General features: G+C 39.4%; 1 protein-coding gene across 1 annotated transcript in view; it reads left to right on the forward strand.

Annotated features, from left to right (window-relative positions):
• The first annotated feature begins 4,797 nt into the window (after positions 1 to 4,797).
• Positions 4,798 to 23,051, forward strand: part of LOC126278136 (mitochondrial sodium/calcium exchanger protein-like) — an 84,233-nt gene continuing 65,979 nt past the window's right edge. Inside the window, exons 1-2 of the mRNA XM_049978059.1 lie at positions 4,798 to 4,906; positions 6,813 to 6,934. Coding sequence (XP_049834016.1) covers positions 4,798 to 4,906; positions 6,813 to 6,934 — 231 coding nt within the window. The remainder of the gene's footprint in view (positions 4,907 to 6,812; positions 6,935 to 23,051) is intronic.

A 23,051-nucleotide genomic window follows, 5' to 3' on the forward strand; every position in this document is an offset into this window, starting at 1 on the left:
GAACTAGTCCATACCATGCTGATCAATGATTTGTGAATACTACAAGGTTGTGCCTTCAGTGCATGCCAGCAGGTATAACAACAACCAGGTATACTTCAAAGAGTGCATCATTTCTTAAGCTGGAGGCCAGAGGGCTGCATTGTCATGAATGGACACTACACTGAGCACTTCCTGTAAACACATTTTTGTCTCATGTTTGCCCCAAGTTTATTGGAATTATTTCAGACTTATTCAGAACATATGCATTTCTGGAGCCATGTTTATTGGACTTATTTTCCTTGTTTCAATGAGTACTATCACCTCTTAAAGTATTCAACACATTTTTTGAACATCCTGTGTATGTAAAAAGCTCCTATGTGTTGTTTATCTGTTGACCAAACTAAGCACATGTGTTACAGAAAAGCTACTGCCCAGTTGCTATTATTCTTTCTTCAATTTCATAAAAGATACAACATTCTTTTGTGGGGTGATTCCTCAGGGACCAAAAAGTTTTTATAAAGCAGAAGAAAATCATAAGGTGCATGACTGAATACTTCATAACCAAAATATCTTATATGACTAATGTCAAACAGTTAAATTTGAGTGTATTAATAGTGCCATCTCTTTTCATCCACAGTTGCCTCTTGCATGTAATAGAAAGATATGTTGTTCAGTACATTGTTAGAGTAAGTGTAATATAACTAAGATACAGCAGAGCACAATATAATAGCAACTCTTTATTACATAAACATAACATGGTGAGACAAACATTACTGTTCTGCCTGAGAGCATAGCACACACTGTTTGAGCACACATCCAAGTTAAAGATCGTTCTCTGTACTGTAAAATCATTTGTCAGCAATGTTACATGGCATTAAGTTCCAGTAGTGTCCTCACCTCATAGTGTGAAGCACTCGGGAGAGGGTGATAAGGTGCTCATTTCCTGCATGGAGATCAATCCTGTTGGTATTTGGGTGGGTACAGTGCATGGTAATTATGAGATTGTTGTTGGGCATCTGCCAATGGGGGCACTGCATCAAGGCTGAGTTACAGTGTCAGCCTCATGTTCCATTGTTACTCTCATAGTGGGTTCGAGGGATGGTAATGGTGAGAAAGCTTTCAGAAGATAGCCATGATAAGATGGCTGCTGTGTTGACATTATTAGGCAATAAATAATAATCGGTGAAGTGGCAGATGACGAAAGTGTTCTCAGTCTTGTATTCAGGGTGCTTGCCTTCAATGATGAGGAAATTATCGATCAGTTTGACATTCAGGTTGTCAGTTTGGAAATTGTTCATCAGTGTCAAGATTCACCAAAAAATCAGTGACGGTGACAGCGTGTATGGTTGCATTGTCGTGGAGCTTGTCAGGAGTCAATGTTTCAGCAGTGGATGCATCATTCTAAAGTGTCCATGCTGGTTTTGGTGGGTTTGCCATTAATATATATGTTGAAAGTATGTGTTGCATTTATCTACTTTTGTGGGCCCATACTCAGAGTCTGGCTGCAAAGTGGGTCAGGTTGTATCATCACAGAGCATGATGTGGGTGAAATCTGCAAGTGCTTTATGGATGGAAATTTTAGGGATGCCATGGTGTTGTGGAGGTGGAATTTCCAGCCAAGCACAATGTTCTTCAACCCTTGTAGTGTGGGCAATTGAGTGGTGTCAGCTGCTGGTGTGTGAAGCAGCAGAAAGGGTGAGTGATTCGCCGTATAATAGTTTGGTGAAGGAAGCATTGAATTCTTTCTTGTTTGTTGTGCAAATACCCAGAAGTGCCCATAGCAGTGCTTCTGTCCAGTTATCTCCATGGCACATTAGACCAGTGTTTAATGTGTGATGCCATTCTTCCATCATACCATTGTTTTGTGGGTAGTACGAAGTGGTGAGTGCATAGTGCAGAAAATAGAATGGTATTGTACTGTAGACCCTGATATGTGGTAATGGATGCAGTGAATCTCTAGTGAGCTATCCAGGTGTTGATAAAAGCTCTGGCTGTTGACTCTGGTGATAAGTTGTGTAGAGAAATAGATTCTACCCATCGCATGACGTGGTCAAATTGTGGTTGTGCATCTTGTCCCACTTTGCTTCTCTGAGAGGTGTGTCCATTCTGTTCAATCTCTCTTGACATGTGGCTGCACAAAACAGTCAGTTACAAGTTTTGTCATTGGTTGGATGCTGTGTTGCGCTAAGTTGTGTAGTTGCTTGATAATGAATTTTCAAAATTGCCTTGGTATGAGGAGATGAGTTTGATTCTGTGAGACATCACACAGGATCTGCCTTTTTTGTATCCAGTAAGAGGTGCCATCATAATTGATTTGAGCAGAGATAGCATTGATCTAAGATAAGTAATTGGCAACAATGTTATCCACACTCTTTAGTTGCATATGTCCATCCAGGATCATGTGGTGTACTTGAGATTTCAGACATGTTGAGCTGCTAGTGGCTGGTGGTCTAACTTTCACATTGTCCTTAAACTGGCAAATTAGCCCATAAAATGTTAGGAGTTTTTAGTCATAAGCTGACCATTTGATTTGTGAGGCAGTAATATTTCAGAAAAAAAGTCTGAGTAGTTGTTGGATGCCAGGCACCTCTTGCTGGAGGACTGTGCTGATAACAAAGTCACTCACATCCGCTATTGCTGATGACTGAGTATGAGGGAGCAGAAGGGCCAAGGTTGTGGCATAGGTAAGGCAAATTTTTAGTTGTTCGAAAGTTGTCTGCATGTCAGTAGTCCACAGCAGTTTCTATTTCCCTTTGGTGTTTTTCCTTTTAGTACTTCTGTTAGTGGATAGTGGGGCCCTTATGGTAACTGTGCACTGGTAGAAATTTATCATCCCCAAGAAATGGCATAATTCTTGGTAGGCAGGAGGGGGTAGTTCCATTCGTTTTGATGTTGAATGGCTGCTTGCATGTTGATTATATGACCCAGGAAGATAACTTCAGTTTGCTTTCTTTGTCCTTGATGACAGCATTCTCTTTTACACATCTGCCAGGTGCATAGGTACTTGATGATAAGCTTATTTACAGTTGAGAACACTGAATACAGAATCACCCACAAGAAAGTGAGCAAAGTCTTAAGTATTAGGTGTTAGGTAACTTTTGATGATAGTGTATGTGTCAAGGATTCAGTAGCCAACACACAAACACAAATTATCATTTATTCTTCAGTGCTAGTTTGATGGAAAAAATCCATGGGATGTTTGAGGTCTTAACTATTCCTGCTTTTAGTTGTTAACTGACTGGTGCTTTCACTGTGCAGAGTTTATTAGATGGTAGCTGGCATGGTATCTGTTGAACTGAGAGCACTGGTGAGGTAAGAGTCCAGTGTACAGTACCATTTGTGATGGAATCTTGAGTGAAAGAAGCTCATGGATGGTCTGCGGGTGGTTGGAGATGCAGATTAGAAGTGCCAGGGGTTGGGTGAACTTTTGCAAGGATCATGTTACTGATCTTTTTGGTATACGAAGGTTGTATAGGTGGTGGCACCCCCACAAGACAGGTGAAGTAATACCATGGCTGTGTTGTGTCTGCATGGTGAAGTTGTCATCCAATGCCAGAGTTACCAGCTGATTTTGGAGATGGGCTCATGCTGTGGCAAGTTTGTGTTGCTAGACATAGTGTTTCATTATCATGTTAGAGAGGTGGAGATTGTAATAGGTTTTTGATGTAATGAAACAGATTTTGTGGAATTTGCTCACTCGTCAGGAAGAAGTCAAGGTAATGACTGTAACGTTCATCCATTTCAATACTTTGTCGTACATCGTTTGAAGGAGATGCAGTTATGGTGTGCTGCTTCTGAGAAAGTGTATAGCTATTTGTGCTGGAGACTACATGGCTGGTGTCACATTGCATCATGACACAGGATGAAACCAGTGGTAACCTGTAGTAATGGAAGAAATCTGCTATGGGACATGTTTGCTAAGCTTTGAAGTTTGAAAGTTCCGTGTAGGAGTCATTTCAAACCCCAGTTCTAAAGTATATGTTTCACAACCATAAACAGTTGCTATAGAGCTGTTTGCTGTGTGAAGCTGCATGGCTGTTTTGTTGTAGGCTTTGGTAGTTGAGGTTGGAGGTGGTCCACTAATGCCTGAGCCTGAACTGATTAAGTGGTGTGGTTGTCAGAGATGCTCCAGGATATAGAGTCTGCAGTTATTGCATATTGATGACAATTGAAAAAAGACAACTTGCATCTTAATTGTGGTTTTGTGTGGCTATCGTGAGCCATGCAAATCTTTTGGGTGGTTGTAGGGGGAGTGACAGTTATGGACGGTGTCACAAAACTGTGTGTGATAGCAGTAGTAGTGTGGGATGGTTAGTGGACTGCAGTTGCCAGCTGTGTGGAGCTCACTGTCCCAGGTAGAAGCTGTGACATTGTCATCAGCAGCAGCTGGGTGTGGGCAGGCTGGTTCAGCAGGTGCAGAGAGCAGTGCACATTGAGGCTGCTGCTGCAGGCTGTGAATGGTGTCATTGTTGTCAACTAAACTGATACACTCTCTGTGTTGTGTAACAATGAAGATTTGATGTGCTAATTTGAGTTTATGCTCCAGCAGTTCTCACTAGCTGGTACTTATGTGACTCATACCTCAGTGAGAATTCACTACCACAATGTCTACAATGTGCAATCAGGTATTAGTTGTGGTCAACTGATGTTCGTCATTAGCACCTTAGTAGAGATGGTGATCTATTTGTTAAATGTTCATTGGATATTACTTGCTGTAGTTGCTCTTGAGTTGCCCTGGAGAGACACTGCAGAAGCATTGATTTTGCTGTTGAATGTTTATTTTCCCCTGGTGTTGCCAAGATGATGATATCACTAATCATGTTTACATGTTCCCCTCACATTGGTGAGAAGGGTGACAAATTTAACTACATCAATCATTATGTTGTAGGCAGCAAGGATACTATCAGCTATGATGAATCATATGAAGGTCTGATCCGAGCAAAATTGTGGAAATTTGAGTTAGATGCCAAATTGCTGAGGGGTTGATATTAATGTTTGGTTGAACCTGAGGTCATGGGAGAATGTGCTGCATTGGTGCAGCTGAATGATCCACTACTGTAAGTAGTGTCACTGGTAGCATGAGCAAAGCATGTGGTGGAGGGGCAGTGTGTTTGCACCAGTTTGAAATTTAGTTCACCCAGCATGGTAGGATTGTTGTTCATGTTTAGTGGTCACAAGGACAATCAGTCGTGTGGTAGAAGTTCAGAACATACCATGTGTGAAGCAGTAATGACATCAAAGCCACACTGAAGTTCACATTAGGACACCATTGTTCAGCCATGATGTTGGCTGACAGTTCACTCTACTGCCAAATGTCACTGTCACTTTTAATTAAAACACTTTGTTGGAAACTTGATTTTGGAGTGGGACTGCATCATTTCACTCATTGGCAAACGTTGCTAGTTGTGATGCACAGTGGCTACACATTGACTGTATTGTTTCTGTGAGGTATCCAGTATGTTTTGCCATGAAAATGAAATGAAATGAGTGTCTGGCATCATTCGCCGGAGGTGCCTGACGGGGCCGGTCCAGCCGCCTTGGTGCAGGTCTTATTGCATTTGACGCCACATTGGGCAACCTGCGCACTGGATGGGGATGAAATGATGATGAAGACAGCACAACACCCAGTCCCTGAGTGGGGAAAATCCCCGAACCAGCCGGGAATTGAACCTGGGCCCCTTAGGATGGCAGTCCGTCATGCTCACCATTCTGCTATCAGGGCGGACATGTTTTGCTATGATGTGCAGTTGTTATAGGACACCAATATAGTACAGTAGACTGTAGGAGTAGTATAAGTAAGATATGGCTTGTTACAGTACAATAATAACTCTTCATGGTACAAATACTACATGATAAGACAAACATGACTGTTCTATCCAAAAGCATAGAACACACTATTTGCATATACAGGTGTGTCAAAGATTATCCTCTGTAAAGTAAAGTCACATAGCAGCAAAGTTACATTGAATAGGGCTCCCCAAACTATAATGAGTATAAGGTAGTTCGGTGGATCAACGTAATACTCATCAAATACATGTAAAAGCTATTTTTAAAGTCGCTCATGATGACCTCATGTGCATGCAAATGCTTAAAGATGGATAAATTAAAAAGAATTCTATGTAGAAAGGCTACCTAGTTGCTGACAAAGGCTTATATTAATATTTTATTCAATTTTCTTGAGTATGTATTCATATCCTATGATGCCTGATAATCACATGGCAAAACAGATAGCTTAAGACACAAAATTTTGTATTAGTAGTATGTTAAGTAGTAATTTATGGAAAACTAATTAATTCTCAACTCTGGCACAGAATCTGAAATTGGTATTAATTAGCTTATTTACTGAAACTCTCAGTGTAATTATTATTTTAATTCTGTACACCTATTTACTCTGTTTTTACAGTTATGTCTCAAGGTCTTATGGTCCGCTACTTTCCCTTGAAATTTCAAAAATGTTTTACTCATATTAAAAATGCCATGTATTGTGTCATTGCCAGTAGTGTGGTCTGAGGGGCTGTCCATGTTCCCTTATGAAAGTTGAACAATGTTCACATAGTCATGATTTGCTTCCTCTTCTATCTTTCCAAAAATTGTTTTCCTATCAATATTATTTATATATTGATTAAGTTACTTTCACTCAAAATGTAGCATTTGCCATAATGTCATGAATAACAAAATGTAGATTTGTACAGTCATAATTTTTTTGAAACCAAATTTATTTTTATGTCTTTTTCAGTAACCAGTGTTTATTTGAATAGTACTTTGACCAATTATAAAGTCAAATTTTCTTTCTAAGTTTCAATCAATGAAACTTTATTTGTATTTTATTTCAGGTGGAGGTGTATATATTGCTGACGTATTTCCTCTGTGGTTACTCCTGTTTCTAGTAGGAGCTGCTGCAAGCTGTTTAGTTTTTTTCACATCTGAAGTGACCAAAGCACCACGATATCATATGGTATATAGCTGCAGTTTACCTGCATTTGTTGAAGTAATAAGTTCCATATCTTAGAGATGGTTCTCTGGTGAGAAGTTGTATGTCATTGCCAAATCCCTACAATATTCCATCAGGTTTACTGGCACTTTATTGTTTCTGAGTTCTTTAATAATCTCTTTTATTGCAGTAAGTCTGTGGCATGACATGTATTCTTCAAGCTAATTCACAAGCTTTACTCAAAAAGAGGTCTAATATTAGTTTCATTATCCAGTATCTGACTATCAGGATTCACAAGAGTAGTAGGAAACAAAAAAATTGTGAGGATATCTTTCTTTTTCATAGGAAACCTATAAATACAGGGTCTTTTGTTGCTTTCCTCTTTTATTCCAGCTTTTTTAAAATTAATTCTTGCAAGTTTACAAGACAAGGAGGGAATATGGAGACATATAAACAATGTCAGAAGAAGTACAGGAAATTAATAAGAAAAGCAAAAGCCATTTCAATAAATAGAGCCATAGCAAAGTCAAATCGAAAAAGTAAAACAACATGGGATATAATCAACAGTGAAAGATATAGCCAAAAAAGTGTAAAAAACAGCAATTTTATTAAGTTGATGAGAACTGATGACAATATAGCTACAGGTGTAACAAAAATTGGTAATATACTAAACAATAATTTTATATATGCCATATGAAATTTAAAACAGGATACAAATCATCAGTGGTTGAAGCATGCTAAAACACTTGGCCAACAACTCACTTAATGTTTCAACAACCAGTGACAAAAACAGAACTCATAAAAGTAATTCAGAAAGTAAAACCCAAAACGTCTGCAGGAGATGATGTAGTATTAAATTAATTAATAGAACATGGGAATGAAGAAAATCAAACCTCTTTTGGATATTGTAAACTTCTAATTTAGAGGAGGAGTATTCCCACAAAAATTAAAAGTAAGCAAAGTAATACAAATACTTAAGAAAGGAGACAAAAATGATCCCAATAACTACAGACCTGTGTCTTTAATCTCTGGTTTTTCAAAAATACTTCAGATGCTCATGCATAGTAGGTTGACAACATTCCTGGAGAACACAGATTCCAGCACAGCATGGTTACCAAAAAGAGAAATCTACAGAAACCATGCATTCAAGCGTCACCAAATCTGTTATAGATGCATTAGAAAAAAGAAACTCTGTGTCTGCTAGGTTTCTGGGGTTGTCTAAAGCATTTGACACAATCACCTATACTACACTTATTTAAAAATGTGAAAGCTGTGGTATTCGTAGACGTGCAGCCAAAGTGGATAAAATGATACATCAGCAACAGAAAGCAGTATGTGGAAAAAGAAACTGGATGGAGATCTGAAATCAAAAATATTAAGAATGGAGTGCCTCGAGGATCTGTACTTGCCCCACTTCTGTTCAACCTGTTTATAAACAACATTGATATCAGTGACAAAGATAAAAAAAATACTATATGCAGATGAAATGACATTAATGAAAGAATCAGGAAACACTGGAAAGAAGTGCATTTTTGCCAATAAATAACACTGCAGCACAGTGGCTTATACAAAATTATTTAATTTTAAATCTAAAAAAGGCAATTATCAAGGTGTTCACAAATAGAGAAAAAGGACAGGTGTCTGCTTGTGTCTGTGTATGTGCGGATGGATATGTGTGCGCGTGTGTGTGTGCGCGGGTGTACACCTGTCCTTTTTTTCCCCCTAAGTTGGAGAGAAGAGAACCACGTGTATGAATATCAAGAGCTCAGATGGCAGCCCAGTTCTAAGCAAAGAAGGGAAGGCAGAAAGGTGGAAGGAGTATATAGAAGGTTTATACAAGGGCGATGTACTTGAGGACAATATTATGGAAATGGAACAGGATGTAGATGAAGACGAAATGGGAGATACGATACTGCGTGAAGAGTTTGACAGAGCACTGAAAGACCTGAGTCGAAACAAGGCCCCCGGAGTAGACAGCATTCCATTAGAACTACTGACAGCCTTGGGAGAGCCAGTCATGACAAAACTCTACCAGCTGGTGAGCAAGATGTATGAGACAGGTGAAATACCCTCAGACTTCAAGAATAATATAATAATTCCAATCCCAAGGAAAGCAGGTGCTGACAGATGTGAAAATTACCGAACTATCAGTTTAATAAGCCACGGCTGCAAAATACTAATGCGAATTCTTTACAGACGAATGGAAAAACTGGTAGATGCAGACCTCGGGGAGGATCAGTTTGGATTCCGTCGAAATGTTGGAACACGTGAGGCAATACTGACCTTACGACTTATCTTAGAAGAAAGATTAAGAAAAGGCAAACCTACGTTTCTAGCATTTGTAGACTTAGAGAAAGCTTTTGACAATGTTGACTGGAATACTCTTTTTCAAATTCTAAAGGTGGCAGGGGTAAAATACAGGGAGCGAAAGGCTATTTATAATTTGTACAGAAACCAGATGGCAGTAATAAGAGTCGAGGGGCATGAAAGGGAAGCAGTGGTTGGGAAAGGAGTGAGACAGGGTTGTAGCCTCTCCCCGATGTTATTCAATCTGTATATTGAGCATGCAGTAAAGGAAACAAAAGAAAAATTTGGAGTAGGTATTAAAATTCATGGAGACGAAGTAAAAACCTTGAGGTTCGCCGATGACATTGTAATTCTGTCAGAGACGGCAAAGGACTTGGAAGAGCAGTTGAACGGAATGGACAGTGTCTTGAAAGGAGGATATAAGATGAACATTAACAAAAGCAAAACGAGGATAATGGAATGTAGTCAAATTAAATCGGGTGATGATGAGGGAATTAGATTAGGAAATGAGACACTTAAAGTAGTAAAGGAGTTTTGCTATTTAGGAAGTAAAATAACTGATGATGGTCGAAGTAGAGAGGATATAAAATGTAGACTGGCAATGGCAAGGAAAGCGTTTCTGAAGAAGAGAAATTTGTTAACATCGAATATCGATTTATGTATCAGGAAGTTGTTTCTGAAAGTATTTGTTTGGAGTGTAGCCATGTATGGAAGTGAAACATGGATGATAACTAGTTTGGACAAGAAGAGAATAGAAGCTTTCGAAATGTGGTGCTACAGAAGAATACTGAAGATAAGGTGGATAGATCACGTAACTAGTGAGGAGGTATTGAATAGGATTGGGGAGAAGAGAAGTTTGTGGCACAACTTGACTAGAAGAAGGGATCGGTTGGTAGGACATGTTTTGAGGCATCAAGGGATCACAAATTTAGCATTGGAGGGCAGCGTGGAGGGTAAAAATCGTAGAGGGAGACCGAGAGATGAGTACACTAAGCAGATTCAGAAGGATGTAGGTTGCAGTAGGTACTGGGAGATGAAGCAGCTTGCACAGGATAGAGTAGCATGGAGAGCTGCATCAAACCAGTCTCAGGACTGAAGACAACAACAACAACAACAACAAGGGAAGTCTTTCCGCTCCCGGGATTGAAATGACTCCTTACCCTCTCCCTTAAAACCCACATCCTTTCGTCTTTCCCTCTCCTTCCTGAAGAAGCAACCATCGGTTGCGAAAGCTAGTAATTCTGTGTGTGTGTTTGTGTGTTTTGTTCATTGTGCCTGTCTGCCGGCGCTTTCCCGCTTGGTAAGTCCTGAACATTTTATGATATATAAATAACACGATAAAATGAATACTGAGAGAAAAATCTAAATATGAGTATAGTGTAGTATGTAAATAATTTTCATGGCCTAAACAATGGACAAAAAATGTATGCAACATTATTACAAGTATTGTCTCTTTTATATATTAAATTGTAATAAATAGCTTAAATATTGACAGAAAATACGTTTAAGTTGACTTGTCCTGTATTACAAGTAAACACTTTTTACAAAATGTAATCAGATGGGACCAAATAAAAAATCAATCAATTGAAAATCAGTACAGAAGACATAAGAATTCTGAGACAAATATTTTCTTGTGTTTTGAAAATTTTTTCCAAAATTATTCAGTCAGATATAACTGCAACTCCCTGATACAGCAAAAGGACTGTATGACAATCACTGAGTGGCCAAATTATAATTATTTTCATAGGAAAATCTCATGACTATTTTTTTTTATTTGTTTTGGCATACATTCCAAGTAGTCCATTTTCATATTAAATAAAATTCTTCATAAACAAAAAAGTGAATTGCAAAATATTTTTCTTTAGAACAATTCAGCAATAGTTGTAGTGCATTCATCTCATGCATGTGTTAACCATAATAAATAACACTTCCTAAGACTTGGTAAATAAAGACAGGAAAATACCAGAGGTAACACTGAACTTGTGTGAACAGCAATACATTGTGTAAACCAAAGAGTAGACACTACATTAGAAGCACTAATCAAATTTCCATTCCACATGTCTACTCCCAGCCATTACCCCTCCCCTCTACACCCCACACCAGAGCAGATATCTAGGACTGTATGTTAACTAGTGTTCAACTCGACATCCAGTCTGGTCCTCATATAAAATGGTGGCAGCCACAAGTTCCCAAGATGGTGTCCTCAAGAGGCAATCCTAGGAGCTTTTCATATGGGGGTGTATCTGTTGAGGGAGTACAGGGATGCTGAGTTGGTAGCTCAGTGGTGGGTAACATGTAAGCCGGTTTTACACTTTCAAATGACACAATTTTAGATTTACTTCTGAAGAAGATTTGCATAGCATGTTCATTACTCTTCAAAAAAATGATAAGAACCAGAATAAGGAAGTTTTGCTGACTGAGGAGCATTTGTCCTCAGCATAACATGTGACTGCATCTTTAAATCCTTATGAATGAAAATGATGGCTTCTCTGTGGCACGATATCAGTGTAGGACAAATCTTGGAGATCTGACTATATTTATTACATATAAGGTTCCAAGGAGGCTTCAATGCAATTACTATGCACCTTCTGACCTTACATGAGTTCAGCACTGCCACCCCATGTTTTATGAGAAAACTGAGAATATTCCCAGTGGCTTAGGAACTGTGTACTTGACACTTAGAAAATTTCAGTCTCCTTGATGCAGTTTATGTAATAGTGAAGCCAGCTGCGAGAAAAAGAAGTCACCCATCTATTCTAAAGATCCTCCTGGTTTGTATGTTGTTGATTTTCTCATAATAATTCTACATCTTTGTAATAATAATCCATGCATATTATTACCATGTATGAATGTATGTATGTTCCACATCTCCTCCTAATCCACTTGACCAGTTTCAACTGAACTTGGTACTCAAATCACTTAGTGTCAACAACAATTGCTGAGAGAGTAAGAGCTGCCTGCTTATCACAGTCGAGGGAATATGACATCATAAACATTGACATGCATAAAACTGCCACATTGTGCATGATGATGTTGAAATTTATTACTCCTGCTATTAACACTGTTCACAACAAATTTTGCAGACAGTACTCGTATATGAACTTATTATATCATTGTATGACACATAGAGCAGGAGATATAATGTCATAAACACAGAAATTCGTGAAAAACTGCTGCATCATGCATTCCATTTGAGTTTATTACTTCTTTGTTATTAAATCTATTTGCAACATATTTTGCAGGCTGCGTCTATATATGCCACTGAATGCACCTAAACAAATATACCATTGTGAGACACATAGTTCAAGAAATATGACATCATAATGTAGTGCCTTGAGAATTTTGAGGTAAATTCTAGAGACCCTCGTATTTCCACCATCTTGAACATGCGATATTTTAGAGATGAGTGTGGTAAATTAGAAATTTGTCTACTGCACCACAATTATTATGTGTGTGCAGGACGAACGTGTATCGGATGGATGATCAGCGTGGGCAGGATGATGCTGAGCCTGCTTAAGAAGTTACATACCCATCTCAAGGAATAAACATACTGTACTCCATGCAAAGTCAAACATTATTGTGTGAACATTTGAATGTTGTTGAAAGAAGAGAAGAGACACTTACTTATTCATTCGTTCTCTTACTCTCGTAAGGTCCAGACAGTTGTCTTGTTAGACTGTATTTATGGAAAAATGAATGTGATAGTTTCTAATGGACAGGAAGGTGTCAAGCTTATGAAAAATGTTTTAGGTATATGAAAACTGTTGTGTGTGATGAAAATACAGTGAGACTGAGTTCAACGTATCCTCTAGTGTATGAAGTTATTTTAAAAGTATAAAAAGTCCTTCCAAAGTAGCATCTTATCTTCAGAGAAGAAGTTGTGCAGTATATCATGAACAGAAGATCAGTGAAGCAACTCCCAGTAAGTTTGATAGCCAAGTGGGAGCGTGAGTCTTGTACACCAGTACCACACTACCATCCTTAATCACCAGAAACATGCGAGAATGTGGTGACCAAAGTGAGCAGGACATGAAAAGGAGGAATTCTTTGAAGAAGATTGAGGTGAGAAAAAGTTGAGAGTTGCCATTGCAACATATAATAATGAGGCAAAAACATTGGTGTGCAAGATCCGATTAAGAAGATTTGGTTGTGGGGAGGAAGCAATCCTCACACACACAGTAGCCAGCCAATGCCGACACAGTAACCATCCAATTCCAACACAGTCACAGTTAACTTGCCACCGTTGCTGGTTGAGTTGCTGACTTCACGCCCGCCGATGCCAATGCTGCGACCAACATTTGCCGCTGCCGGTGCCCGTGTGGTTCGCCGGTGCTGTTTCTACACCTCACCGATGCAACCTACAATCCTATGCTGGGTGAGCTCAAGATAATAACTATTTGATTGTAAACTAGGGTGCTCATTATTTAAAGAGGTGATTTTGTTTTTGAATGATCACAAGATCAAAGAAAATTAGGACTATGGAGAAGGAACAACTACCTACAGAAACTGTAGAACCAGCCATGGCAATGAAAGTGACTAAGGTCATGCCAGACTGGACTGAAGTAGCAAATTTAATGAAGGGACTAAGTCTGAAGTTTGACTCAGTGAATACCAAGTTAAATACTATGTTATATGTACAGAGACAAGAAGTAAGTGACCAAAATCTTTCTTTAAGTGAAAAACTAGAAGCACAACTAAGTGACCAAAATGTTTCTTTAAATGAAAAAGTAGAAGCACAGAGTGAAACTTTTGAAAAACTAGAATCACAGGGTGAAGCTTTAAATTCTAAATTTGAGGTGTTAAATGATAAAGTGGAAAATCTATGAGTACATTTAAAGAATGAATTAAGTAATTATTTAAGTGTACAAATGAATCAAATATTTACAGACTTTAACCAAAGGCAGGATGATCAATTTCAGAAGTTGACCCTGAAATTAGAATTTGATATTGAGGACAAGTGTACCAATATATAGTATGAATTTAATGAAAAGTTGGGGTCATTTAAAAGTGTGTGTAATGTTACATTCGAAACAGAGATACATTCCTTAAATATACTATTTAAAGACAATACAAACTGATCCCTATTGTCCAATTACAAATTTCTGGCATCAACACTCATGTAGATGCGGTAGAGAGAAATTTAAATAAAAAGCTAGCCACGTCACACCATAAATATAAGTGGTCTCGAGGAACAGGTAGAGGAATTAATCGACTGGAAAGTTGTTAAGAGGGTGAAAACAGACAACATTCCATCACATTTAGCATTGGAACTTAATGATACTAAAAAGTCATAGATGATTTGCGAAGGAATTTAAACTTATCCGGAATAAGGCAGAGAATGGGGTAGCTTCACAGAATGTAGTGTTGACTAGTAAAGTGGTAATTGTTTTGTTGAGGGGAGACTTTCACACAAAATGTAATGAGAAGTGCAGGTCTGCACTTGCTTAAGTGAGGTTAAGAGCAGATCTGTGGGATCCAGGTGGAGTCACATTATTCCCCAGCGATATTACCATTCTGCATACACTATCCTGTATTCTGTTTTCTTCCTCTTATACTGTCAAATAGTTTAGTACTTGGCTCCTCATCTAGACGTCGCGGACAAGCAGGGTTGATATCAAGGTCATACTGCTTCATGTGGAGATAGTAGTAATTTATCTCATCAATATACACAGTCTTACTTGTTTTACAGACGCTGTGATTCCCCTGTGATGAATTGGGTTGTTATATTGAGTCAAGACTGAAGCATTGGGTAATATATCATAATATATCAACTGACAGCATGCTCTGCTCTAGTCTCGATGTGAAGGTGAACTGATGCTCTAATCTCAATTGTAAGTATTTCAAATCCGATGATAGATAGGTTTTGTTTGTGCCAAATGCAGTCTTAGTGCATAATATCTTCACCAGTTTTCCAGACGAACCTCTGTGCAGAGGTATTCATGGCTGGCAAAGGATAAACATTTAATGACATCCTCCTCAGTTATTCCAGTGGCACCATTGATCATTTTTGTGACCTGTCCTGGGATCTCGATTGTAGTGTCAACAGCAGCTGACACCGTCTCCATGGATTGTTAGGTCCTATTTTTGCCTAACCAGCCAGTCTATCCCGCCATCCACATATAGTAAGGTATTATTTTTGCATAACCAACCAACGTATAGTTAAGTCTGATTCGGGCCTAACCTATTGGAGGATACAATATGATACGAATATTTCTATATTTGCAATGGTATGATGAATAGCTTTTACTTACTACTGAATATTTGGTATCCTTTGTGAAAATATGTGAAAGATACGATACGGGGTAATAGGAATAATGAGATATTTGTGATGTATGATACTTAGTTTCTGCTTATGATGATATGATACATATTTTCTACTTATGATGATGTGATACCTAGTTTCTACTTACAACAATACGGTACATAGTTTCTACTTACAGTGAAATGATACATAGTTTTCTACTTATTATGGAATATTTTATGTTTTGTGAAATGTGATAGGAATGTGGAGGGTTTAAATAAATTTTGAAAGGGGTGGGTAGTGTAGGTACAAACATGACTAACATTACACACACACCACACCTCACAAATGACCCTTGCAGACTAATGTGACTGATTCTTCACCATTTGCCCTTCCATAGAAGTTGCTAAGAACGTCCTTCAGGGACTTCAAAGGTGAAGGTGAGAATGTCCGTTCTGCAGGAGACATTTAACATCATACCTCCCAGGCTTCTCACTCAAGTACCGGAGAAGTGGGGGTCCTGGGGAAGGGGGATGGGAAGGGTGTCCTGTGTTTGGGGCTTTCTTCTTTCTCTTTTTCAATCTTAGCAACCATTTCTACTTTTTACTTTCTTACTTCTCTTCTGAGTACCAGTCTACCTTTCCCTCTCTCCATACGCATACACTTCTATCGCTGAAGTCCTTCTCAATTTCCGTAGTTTTCTATAACCTTCAACTTATTTTCCATAATCTGGCTGAAGAATCAGGCTACACGACTACCCATACACATACATACAATGAAACACAAAGACACAAACAGGAAGAGTACAATTTAAGGCAAAGTGGGAACCGTCATGTGTTGGAGGGTGAAAATTGTGCACGTAGTGATAGGTATGCGCACCTGGCTATGTGAGATGAAGGTTCCACATCACATAAAAGTATGTACAGGGATATATTTATATGTGTAACAGCTAAGAGTATTTATCGCTATGATGATGGTATTACACTAGTATGTGTACATTGTAGAAGAATAACATGTGACATCGCATACTTCTTCTAGTCAAGTTGTGCCACAGATTTCTCTTCTCTCCATTTATATTCAGTACCTCCTCATTAGTTATGTGATCTGCCATCTAATCTTCGGCCTTCTTCTGTAGCACCAAACATTTCAAAAGCTTCTATTCTCTTCTTGTCTAAGCTATTTATCATCCACATATCACTTCCATACATGGCTACACTCCATACCAATAATTTCAGAAACAACTTCCTAACACTTCAATCTATAGTCAATGTTAACAGATTTCTCTTCTGCAGAAACACTTTCATTGCCATTGTCAGTCTACATTTTATATCCTCTCTACTTCGACCATCATCAGTTATTATCCTCTTCAAATAGCAAAACTCATTTGCTACTTTAAGCATCTCATTTCCTAATCTAATTCCCATTGCATCACCTGATTTAATTCGACTACATTCCATTATCCTTGTTTTGCTTTTGTTGATGTTCATCTTATATCCTCCTTCCAAGACACTGTCCATTCCTTTCAGCTGCTCTTCCAGGTCCTTTGATGTGTCTGACAGAATTACAATGTCATTGGCAAACTTCAAAATTTTTATTTCTTCTCCATGGATTTTAATTCCTACTCCAAATTTTTCTTTTGTTTCCATTACTACTTGCTCAGTACACAGATTTCTATGGAACCCAAACTGATCTTCCCTGAGGTCGGCTTCTGCCAGTTTTTCCATTCATCTGTAAAGAATTCGCGTTAGTATTTTTCAGCCGTGGCTTACTAAACTGATAGTTCAGTAATTTTCACATCTGTCAACACCTGCTTTCTTTGTGATTGAAATTATTATATTCTTCTTGAAGTCTTGAGTGTATTTAGCCTGTCTCATACATCTAGCTCACTAGATGGTAGAGTTTTAGGCCTGGCTTTCCCAAGGCTGTCAGGAGCTCTAATGGAATGTTGTCTACTCCTGGGGTCTTTTTTCAACTTAGGTCTTTCAGTGCTCTGTCGAACTCTTCACGCAGTATCATATCTCCCATATCATCTTAATCTACATTCTCTTCCATTTCCTTAATATTGTTCTCAAGAACATCACCCTTCTATAGACCCTCTATATACTCCTTCCACCTTTTTGCTTTCCTTTCTTTGCTTAGAACTGGGTTTCCATCTGAGCTCTTGATATTCATACAAGTTGTTCTCTTTTCTCCAGAGGTCTCTTAAGTTTTCCTGTAGGCAGTATCTATCTTACCCCTGGTGATATATGCCTCTACATCCTTACATTTGTCCTCTATCCATCCCTGCTTAGCCCTTTTGCACTTCCTGTCGATCTCATTTATGAGACATTTGTGTTCCTTTTTGCCTGCTTCATTTACTGCATTTTTGTATTTTCTCCTTTCATCAATTAAATTCAATATGTCTTTTGTTACCCAAGGATTTCTGTTGGCTCTCGTCATTTTACCTACTTGATCCTCTGCTACCTTCACTATTTCTTCTCTCAAAGCTACCCATTCTTCTTCTACTGTATTTCTTTCCCCCATTCTTGTCAATCGTTCCCTAATGCTCTCACTGAAACTCTCTACAACCTCTAGTTCTTTCAGTTTATCCATGACCCATCTCCTCAAATTCCCACCTCTTTGCAGTTTCTTCAGTTTTAATCTACAACTCATAAGCAATAGATTGCCATCAGAGTCCACATTTGCCCCTGGAAATGTCTTACAATTTAAAACCTGGTTCCTGAATCTCTGCCTTACCATTATATAATCTATCTGAAACCCTCTAAATAATATTTCCAAGTGTGGTGTCTATCGGGAACATAGGACTGGAAGAGTAATGGAAGACTCTAGAGGGTTAAAGAACGTATTGAGAAGTGAGTATAAGGAGTGAAGTAGAATGTTAATTTCTCTAAGAAGTATTCAAATTCTAGAGTACATAAAGATGTATGCTAGGGCAATGGTCTATGAAGCCAACTCAGTAAGGAGAAGGAGGGCACACGCAGTACTGGTTGGATGGAATGGGGCAGGCGGGCAGACCCAAGAAAGGTGACCTATACTGTGCAGGCAGGGGCACCAAGAATGGGATTGACATGTACCATAGTATATTAGGAATTTGCTTACCTACTAGAACGGAAGGAGGAAGTTCTTTCATAGTATCAACCTGTATGTCAGCTATAGGTACTGAGCCTAAAGGAAAACGGCAGTATCATGACAAAAATCACACATTTTGTGGAGATTACTCTGGTAAGTTTGAATTCTTGTTTCCACTTACATAGTTATGTTTGTGTGAAGTTACATGTGTTGAAAAGAACAGCTTTGTTTACCCAGAGTTCCTCCAGATTGTGAAAGGTATTGAATAAAAATCCTTACTTAGAAAAAGTAGTATGTGAAGTACGAGCAAACAACAGCAAACTCTGGGATAATGCACACTTGGAGTTTACGATTGAAAGGGGAACAGAAAGATTCTTGTCCTTACAAAGTTTACATTGATCAAAAGGTCCATGATATAATGGTATTAACACAGAAAAGGAGAGAGAGCTATACATGAAGTACCCGATTGCTAGAAAAATTGCTACATAAATTGATGGAAATGTATAGTAATATTATATGAAAACAATACTGATGTACATAATGAACATGTATAAAATATTGTGTGTTCGAGATAAGGGGAGGGATGTGTAGTGCCTCGAGAATTTTGGAGTGAATTTTAGAGACCCTCATATTTCCACTGTCTTGAACATGTGTTATTTTAGAGATAAGTATGGAGAAGTAAAACTGTGTCTACTGCACCACAATCATGTGCGGGCAGGCAAGATGTGTATCAGACGGACGATCGGTGTGGGCAGGTAGTCACCGAGCCCGCCTAAGAAGTCCAGCTCAAGGAATAAACACGCTGTACTCCGTGTGATGTCAAACAGTATTGTGTGAACATTTGAATGTTGTTGAAAGAAGAGAAGAGACACTTACTTATTCATTCATTCTCTTACTTTCGTAAGGTCCAGACAGTTGTCTTCTTAAACTTGGAGAGATTCGTAGACTATGGAAAAATGAATGTGATAGTTCCTGACAGACAGGAAGGTGTCAAGCTTAAGAAAAATGTTTTGGTTGTATGAAAACTGTTATGTGTGATGAAAATACAGTGAGATTGAGTAGTATGTAAGAACATGTAGTTCCTTAAGTTCTGTCTCATACACTGACTAAGTTTAAATCTATCTGTAGATTTATAAGACTCTATAATAGTATTTTGTTGGTTATTTACGTAGTATGTAAGATGATGTGATCCCTAAAGATCTATCTTATCTATTGACTGAGTTAAAAATCTATGATACACTATATAATTATATTCTGTAATAGATTTGTGCTGTAGAATTTGATACGTATATGCCATGAGACTATATGAGCAGATCCTTTTGCAATTTTGAAATAAGATAATATTTATAATCTGTAATCTAAAAATTAGGAATAGTATCTTAGTAATATCTGTGTGTGTCACCTTGTTAGTTCATTTCTTTTGTATTGTTTTAAACTCTGATTATTAATGTTTCATATGTGAACATTTTTTAATTTCACCTGACATTAATCCCATATAATTGACTTTGAAAAATGACTAAGAAGAATATATCTCGTGTGATGTGAAGAAGCTATTGAACATCATATTTAGTACACAAAACAGTGTTTCAGCATTTGATGTGAATGCTGCACTGGAAGTTACCTATCTGTTAGAGCATGTGGTGAGAACTCTAGGGAGTTAACTGATAGATGTGGGCGTATCCACTCCCTACACTGCTGTATGACTGTACCCTGCTGGTCAAGTCAGCTTGCGAGAGATCTTGGTTCCAGGTAACATAATTGAGCATCTGTCTGCTGGATCTGTGTTGTGACTGATATTGGTGAATTGTTAGCAAGGACTGTAAAGACAGTGTTATTCAGCATAAATTCATGTTGTTTTTTTTTAATCATCTTTAAATGAATCTTCTAGGTTTTTATATATGTAGGTTAGTTTGTATGGACAATTAGCAAATAATATGGAAGAAATGTACTAATATGGACAATATAACAAGATGTACACAGGACACCCTATTCTGGCCAGTTACTGTGCCCCCACTGAGAAAATATCTGTTCTTATAGACCAACACCTTTTACCCACAACTTAGTCTCCTATATACAAAGGTACCAACCATTTCCTCCACCAACTTCACACAGTTTCTGTTCCTTTACCAAATGGTGCCTGCTTGTTATTATTGATGCCACTTCCCTTTACACTAGCATCTCTAACACTCATTTCCTTGCTGCTATTGAACACTAACTTCCCCAACACTCAACCGACAACAGACAACAGATCCCAAAGCTACAACCTCCTTCCTGATCACCAAGACTAACTATATCTTCACCATCAATTACTTCTCCATGCAAGGCATCAACTACATACAAACCCAGGGTATGGCAGTGGGCACTATTCTATGCCAACCTATTTGTGGGCCATTTAGAGGAATCCTTCCTCCCTTTTTTTATTTTATATGGCCCACCACAAATTCCTCTCTTGTGCCAGCCTCTTCATCTCAAAATAGCACTTGCAACCCATATCCTCAATTATTTGCTAGAAGTCATTCCCTAATGTCTTAACAGATGTCCTATCACCCTGCTCTTCTCATTGTCAGTGTCTTCCACATACTCCTTTCCCCTCTGATTTTGAGCAGAACCACCTCATTCCTTTCCTTATTGTTCCACCTGGTTTTCAGCATTCACCTGTAGCACTACATCTCAAATGCTTCAATACTCTTCTGTTCCTGTTTTCCCACAGCCATGTTTCACTACTATACAGTGCCATACTCCACAGGTACATTCTCAGAAATTTCTTCCTCAAATTGAGGCCCACATTTGATACCAGTAGATTTCTCTCTCACCCAGGAATGACCTTCTTGCCAGTGCTGGTCTGCTTTCGATATCCTCCTTGCTCCATCCATCATGTGCTACACTCCTGGAAATGGAAAAAAGAACACATTGACATCGGTGTGTCAGACCCACCATACTTGCTCCGGACACTGTGAGAGGGCTGTACAAGCAATGATAACACGCACGGCACAGCGGACACACCAGGAACCGCGGTGTTGGCCGTCGAATGGCGCTAGCTGCGCAGCATTTGTGCACCGCCGCCGTCAGTGTCAGCCAGTTTGCCGTGGCATACGGAGCTCCATCGCAGTCTTTAACACTGGTAGCATGCCGCGACAGCGTGAACTTGAACCGTATGTGCAGTTGACGGACTTTGAGCGAGGGCGTATAGTGGGCATGCGGGAGGCTGGGTGGACGTACCGCCGAATTGCTCAACACGTGGGGTGTGAGGTCTCCACAGTACATCGATGTTGTCGCCAGTGGTCGGTGGAAGGTGCACGTGCCCGTCAACCTGGGACCGGACCGCAGCTATGCACGGATGCACGCCAAGACCGTAGGATCCTACGCAGTGCCGTAGGGGACCGCACCGCCACTTCCCAGCAAATTAGGGAGATTGTTGCTCCTGGGGTATCGGCGAGGACCATTCGCAACCGTCTCCATGAAGCTGGGCTACGGTCCCGCACACCGTTAGGCCATCTTCCGCTCACGCCCCAACATCGTGCAGCCCGCTTCCAGTGGTGTCGCGACAGGCATGAATGGAGGGACGAATGGAGACGTGTCGTCTTCAGTGATGAGAGTCTTTTCTGCCTTGGTGCCAATGATGGTCGTATGCGTGTTTGGCGCCGTGCAGGTGAGCGCCACAATCAGGACTGCATACGACCGAGGCACACAGGGCCAACACCCGGCATCATGGTGTGGGGAGCGATCTCCTACACTGGCCGTACACCTCTGGTGATCGTCGAGGGGACACTGAATAGTGCACGGTACATCCAAACCGTCATCGAACCCATCGTTCTACCATTCCTAGACCGGCAAGGGAACTTGCTGTTCCAACAGGACAATGCACGTCCGCATGTATCCCGGGCCACCCAACGTGCTCTAGAAGGTGTAAGTCAACTACCCTGGCCAGCAAGATCTCCGGATGTGTCCCCCATTGAGCATGTTTGGGACTGGATGAAGCGTCGTCTCACGCGGTCTGCATGTCCAGCACGAACGCTGGTCCAACTGAGGCACCAGGTGGAAACAGCATGGCAAGCCATTCCACAGGACTACATCCAGCATCTCTACGATCGTCTCCATGGGAGAATAGCAGCCTGCATTGCTGCAAAAGGTGGATATACACTGTACTAGTGCCGACATTGTGCATGCTCTGTTGCCTGTGTCTATGTGCCTGTGGTTCTGTCAGTGTGATCATGTGATGTATCTGACCCCAGGAATGTGTCAATAAAGTTTCCCCTTCCTGGGACAATGAATTCACGGTGTTCTTATTTCAATTTCCAGGAGTGTATTTTGTTATTTTTTATCTAGTTTGTGACCATCAATCCTGATGTTAAGTTTCTGGCTGTTCTCATTTCTGCCACTTACCATTAGTTTTGTTTTTCTTTCATTTACTCTCAGTCCATTTTCTGTACTCAATAGATTGCTCATTCCATTCAGCAGATTATGTAATTCTTCTTCGCTTTCACTTAGGATAGTAATGTCATCAGTGAATGGTACCATTGCTAT

Source organism: Schistocerca gregaria, chromosome 1, assembly GCF_023897955.1.
Source record: "Schistocerca gregaria isolate iqSchGreg1 chromosome 1, iqSchGreg1.2, whole genome shotgun sequence".
In the NCBI taxonomy this organism is placed as follows: Eukaryota; Metazoa; Arthropoda; class Insecta; order Orthoptera; family Acrididae; genus Schistocerca; species Schistocerca gregaria.